At 30.8% G+C, this 5,015-nt stretch overlaps 2 protein-coding genes across 4 annotated transcripts; one reads left to right on the top strand and one right to left on the bottom strand.

The window, feature by feature from the left end:
* The first annotated feature begins 866 nt into the window (after positions 1-866).
* On the top strand, positions 867-2,108 carry LOC123709135. Of its 3 annotated transcripts, none has more exons than XM_045660278.1 (4): positions 867-965; positions 1,110-1,262; positions 1,473-1,583; positions 1,749-2,108. In XM_045660278.1, the coding sequence occupies exons 2-4, from the start codon at positions 1,186-1,188 to the stop codon at positions 1,942-1,944; spliced, it is 384 nt and encodes a 127-aa protein (XP_045516234.1). In that variant the 5' UTR covers positions 867-965; positions 1,110-1,185; the 3' UTR covers positions 1,945-2,108. The 3 variants fall into 3 exon arrangements, with proteins under 3 accessions (XP_045516234.1, XP_045516232.1, XP_045516233.1); XM_045660276.1 differs by having other exon boundaries at positions 923-1,038; XM_045660277.1 differs by lacking the exon at positions 867-965 and having other exon boundaries at positions 1,046-1,262.
* A 62-nt stretch (positions 2,109-2,170) lies between these two features.
* On the bottom strand, positions 2,171-3,640 carry LOC123709133 (gamma-secretase subunit Aph-1). The gene is made up of 3 exons (XM_045660275.1): positions 3,193-3,640; positions 2,943-3,116; positions 2,171-2,637 (listed from the first exon to the last, which is right to left on the bottom strand). Exons 1-3 carry the CDS (start codon positions 3,412-3,414, stop codon positions 2,311-2,313), a joined length of 723 nt encoding a protein of 240 aa, XP_045516231.1. The 5' UTR covers positions 3,415-3,640; the 3' UTR covers positions 2,171-2,310.
* Between the last annotated feature and the right edge of the window lie 1,375 nt (positions 3,641-5,015).

Genomic DNA, 5,015 nt, shown 5'->3' with positions numbered 1-5,015 from the left:
GGTACCTACCACCTCCAACCGTCTGTCGTTTGCTTTCACCTAAACTCTGGTCTATACGCATCCAACGTGTAAGATTGACATAATCGTGATTTTAATGCGTCGTATGCAAATCTTATCGACGTGAAACGATAATTGAGAAGGTGACGACAAAATAACTTTGCATACATGGGTTTATGGCTTAATTTCGACTTTGTAATGTTTATTAAATTATTTGTGGTAAAATAACTTAAACTATGTTAAGTAATTGATATTAGACTATATTATAGAAGTTTGTTTAATTATTTATCTATTTATAAACTTGTTTTATTTTAGACACAATAAAGGATTGCTGAAGTTAAATCGACGAAATAAAAATAATGCATAGCAAATAAAACTACGTCTGTTAACAAATTAAAAATAATAGACTACATATATTTTTTAATGATAAATTTTCAACAAGGTAAGAGTCTTAGAGTAAGAGGCATGTGTGGCATGGTAAACTATCAAAATGTTAAATCTCTAAAAATTAAAAATTATCTTATCCGTTTTCTAAATATTTTTGCAAAATAGCGACATCTAATAGAAATTTAAGACATTTACATAGCACGCACGACGTTGCTAGCATGATTGTTCGCTTACTTTATATGAACATAGATGGAAGGCCATTATTTTTAGAATAAGATCAACCAACCACCTAAATTAAAATAAATTCTACGATTATTTAAACTGATTGAACATAAGAATTATCCAGTAATTTTCTATCATTTTAAAGTTTCAAAAATGAATAGAAACCAAATTTTTTTTTAGAGACGCATTCGTGCTTTCGTGTTACGGTGGTCGAGCTACAACCGCGCGCCACATTTTGAAAGTTAGAACTTGACAACTACAGATTGTGAGAATTACGAAATTTTGAAAGGTTTATTATAATATCAAAGTTAAACTTCAGCTTTAGAGTTAAGACAACAACTACGGTCTACGAAACAAGTGTCAGTCTTAACTTTGATGAATCTGAAGCTATTTTGTATTCATTTTCATTATCACAAGTTTTTATTTCGTAATGTAAAAATTAATACGCATAGATTTTTAATGTTTACATGGTCTGTAAAAAAAATTGTTTTTGTATTTTTTAGAATCTTGACCGAAGCATAGACGACTATTAACTTTTGTTTAAAGAACCAATAGAAGCATCACATATAACAACTTTAAATGACTGACCAGAATTCAAAAATGCCGGAGCCTCGTAAAGTTGGTGTTTGGACAGAAGGTCCTCCTTTACAAACAAAGTAGGTCCTTTGTTGGTAGCTGGCTACATTCCAGGCGGTGTTCCTTAAACAATACGATAAAAATAATTTAATCAAAAAGAGCTATTTTCAGATCTTATAGTAAGAATAAGAAGTATAGTAGAATATGGTAAATTTTATTTCCCATTTTGCAATCATAATACCCCCAATACAATAGGTAGATAAGATATACTACTAAAATGTACTTTTCAGAGAACTTATAATTCAAAAAAAATCACCAGAATCATTTGATGATATACCTACATTACCTGACATAGATGATTTTCAAGATATCCTAGAAAAGGAATTATCAAAGCCTCCAGTGTAAGTAATATGGTTATAAGATTATATCTACTCCTCTCCTCCTCCCCTCCAATACTACAGTACTTCAAGCATTTATTTAATTTAATACTGCAATATGTTGTTGTTAAGACACTAAAACACATTTCCATGAGGTGACATATCCTTGTAATTTTGTAATCATTCCAGGACTGAGAGAAAGGATACTGAAACAGCTAATACTTTAGCTGAGGTCAGTGGCGGGATTACAACTTCAGTTGAAGGGATTGATGCAGCATTAGATATTCTCAAAACATATATTCCTCATGATTCAGACTCACCAGACACTATTTGGACAATAGACTCTTTATTAATGGAACTTAATGAAGAAATTGATGATAACTAATATCTCATGGACTGGCATACATTATTTGCATTGCACCTGCTATTTGCTGCCTATCAGGAATAATCAGTCTATCCCATCAAATTAACTAAGGGAATTTGTAGAACATAACTGTTGTTATATATGTTGTGATTTGTATATAAATAAAAACAAGTTTCAAGGATGTCCTTAAGTTGTTTATTTAATTGAACTACTAACATTTTGTATAGTACACAAACATCAGCTTAGTTATTATTTCTTAAGTACTAAATAAATAAAATCTAAAGAGAGATCTATGTTATTTTTTATTACTCAAGTCAAGTCTTAGAAACTTCATGAGTGGTCTTCATGTAAATACCATTTTAATTATCCATAGACATTACTTATTTCTTAGGCCTTGGAAAAGCAAGAATTTAATACAGAAGCAATATTTCCCCCAGCACACTTAAATGCTATTATTGCTGTAATTACTAAAATTATATAGGAAGGTAAAATGCTAAATATATAAAGCCCTTTTGTGTTCATTAAACTGATACCAGATACTAAAAAGTGTGAACCAACAACCCAAAATATCTTCTTGTAGTTCTTTTCATCCATTCCATTGAAGAAAATAACACTCCAAAATGTATTAAGAAGAATCATACAGAGAGTCATAGCTGCACTTGAGACGAAGAAGAACTCAGTTCCATTTTGAAGACCTAGAGTGCCTGGTCCAACCTAAACATAAGCAATGTAATAAATAATACATAGTAAATAATCAATGTAATAAATAATACATAGTAAATAATCATCAATAATTAAGGTAACCAAAGTATTATCATAATATTAATAATAATTGCTGTTTGTTTACTAAACTAAACCATTAAGCCAGACCCAACTTGTTTTCAATCAGGAGCTGTACAGCATAATAGTTTTAAAATAAATAAATTATTGTAAATGAACAAATTTTAACCGGTAAAACTGTGTTTTCCTTAATATATAATTCTAAAAATATCTTGAATATCAGATTAATATACACTTACAGAATCTGCTAGAACATTAACCAAGGCAAATGCTCCACTCATACTACCAAATCCTAGACCAGAAACATAGGCCATCTCTAATTTATGACTACTAATTTCATTATTCTCCGATATTTCTTTGAGACCTGCCTCAGTTTTTCTAAGTAACAAGTATATAAAGTATCTGAAAATTTCCTATGAGAGAAAGAATATTATTAATATATATATTTTTAAATGGTACCTTTACTTCATAATCATAATTAAACAATACCTGAAATGCAACTGCGAACACCATACCAAAAGCTAAATAGCTTCGGAGTGGGACAACTATGAACCAAACCAAAGAGGATACTAAAAATGATAGAAGCCAGAAAAAGGCTGCTGCAATCATGATTATTATTCTTACTGGATCTTTAGCTATGGTCATTGCGAACATCGCTAACGGGGGACCAAAAGCAAGTAAAGTACAACTAAAGAACTCTGCGAGTGTCATCCTTTTTGGTCACCAAATCCTGGACGTGCCTAATACTTCTGTACTTAATGTGTTATAACTATGTTATACTTTTGAAACTATTTCTAATATTTCAGTTACTGTCATATACTAAATATAATTATTTTTGTATTGATTATTCGTAAATATTAGAAGATTACTTGTTTTTAATATTTGTGTGACCATGACTAAACGTCGATGACTGTGTATACTGACAGTAGACTAACAAATGACAATTGACAATCCGAACCTGACAAAACATTTGAAATTTTGATTTATTGCCGGCCCGGTGGTGCCTGTGGCCATAAAATAGAGTCTGACAAGCGAGCCGTGGTAATTCTGGGCGAGCTACGCTCGCCAAAACAGCCCGAGCTGAGCTGTAAAGGCCCTTAAGGCCAACAGCGAGATTCCATTCAAAAAAAAAAAAAAAAGAGCCGTGGTAGAAGCCTTTGGGGACAACTTAAAAAAAAATTGGGTATTAACCCGGCATATAGTCAAAAACAATAATCTTGATACTTTTAAGTAACAATATTATTTTTTTAATAAGTTTGGAGTCTTTAAAGAATTTAGTTTAAAAATAAATATAAGCAAAACGAAAACATATAACATAACTACATACATCAAAATTAACACCAACATTTCCACCACAACTTAAACTTTAAAATATTTATTCATTCAGAACCATAATCGAAACCCGATTTAAAAAAAATCGATGCTTTCAAATGATTCATCGATATCAATTTCATCGTCACGGATGTGGATGAGGAATTTATGAACTTTACATAGGTTTTGTATTTCCTTCTTGCCGCTTTTTATGAATAGATCTAATATCGATAACTGTGTCTCAAATCAAATATTTCAAATATTTCAAACTTTTCAATTAGACGTGACTTTTCATTTTTATTGACTTAAAACCATTTTTTAACAATATCAATTGCGCACATGTTTCTCGAGATCCAGTGAATCTAATAGATCATCGCAGTTCCGCTAACAAATTTATTATTGTTGGACCATGTTTCTTAACGCATTTATTTTATTACGAATATGCAAAATCATCTACGTTTCTAACACTGGGCTGGCGAGGGCGTTTTTTTCCTGGCGTCCACGCACCTTGGTTTAAGGAACCTTCCTTTTTATCCTACTCATTGTGTTGACACCAAAATCTGCAATAATAACATCTTATCATATAACAATTATTGGGTTAGATGACAGATTATTATCACTTACAATATAATAAATATAATGAAATACAACCTATCAGTTAAAATAAATGGGTCAAATAACTGGATTCAGAGGTAATCAGATCTTTTTCTCAACATCTCTGAGTTCTTTTACTAACTTTCCGATCTAAAATCGTTTTAAATCTTCGACATCTTAAAACAAGAAATAGATCATGTTTGTGTTGAAACATATTTACACGTATGTACATACTAGAACAAAGGTAAAATTATGTTGAATACAAACAAAAGTTTTTTTATTTCTTTAAATCTAGAACGGGTATCAAAATATTTGGGCTGTACTTACTTGCAGATGAAAGTTTCTTCAAAAAAAGCGCTAATTTATATCATCCTTTCTCTGTTCATACTTGATTATCATTGTATACG

Source organism: Pieris brassicae, chromosome 4, assembly GCF_905147105.1.
Source record: "Pieris brassicae chromosome 4, ilPieBrab1.1, whole genome shotgun sequence".
Classification (NCBI taxonomy): Eukaryota; Metazoa; Arthropoda; class Insecta; order Lepidoptera; family Pieridae; genus Pieris; species Pieris brassicae.
Note: the sequence above shows the minus strand (reverse complement) of the source record. Positions and strands in the feature narration are given on the sequence as shown.

Coding starts and splice junctions, on each gene's coding strand:
- LOC123709135 (XM_045660278.1), top strand. CDS start 1,186: ATGACTGACCAGAATTCAAAAATGCCGGAGCCTCGTAAAGTTGGTGTT. Junction 1,263..1,472: donor GGTCCTCCTTTACAAACAAA/GTAGGTCCTTTG, acceptor TGTACTTTTCAG/AGAACTTATAATTCAAAAAA. Junction 1,584..1,748: donor GAATTATCAAAGCCTCCAGT/GTAAGTAATATG, acceptor TAATCATTCCAG/GACTGAGAGAAAGGATACTG.
- LOC123709133 (XM_045660275.1), bottom strand. CDS start 3,414: ATGACACTCGCAGAGTTCTTTAGTTGTACTTTACTTGCTTTTGGTCCC. Junction 3,117..3,192: donor TGTTCGCAGTTGCATTTCAG/GTATTGTTTAAT, acceptor TTTCTCTCATAG/GAAATTTTCAGATACTTTAT. Junction 2,638..2,942: donor TTAATGTTCTAGCAGATTCT/GTAAGTGTATAT, acceptor GCTTATGTTTAG/GTTGGACCAGGCACTCTAGG.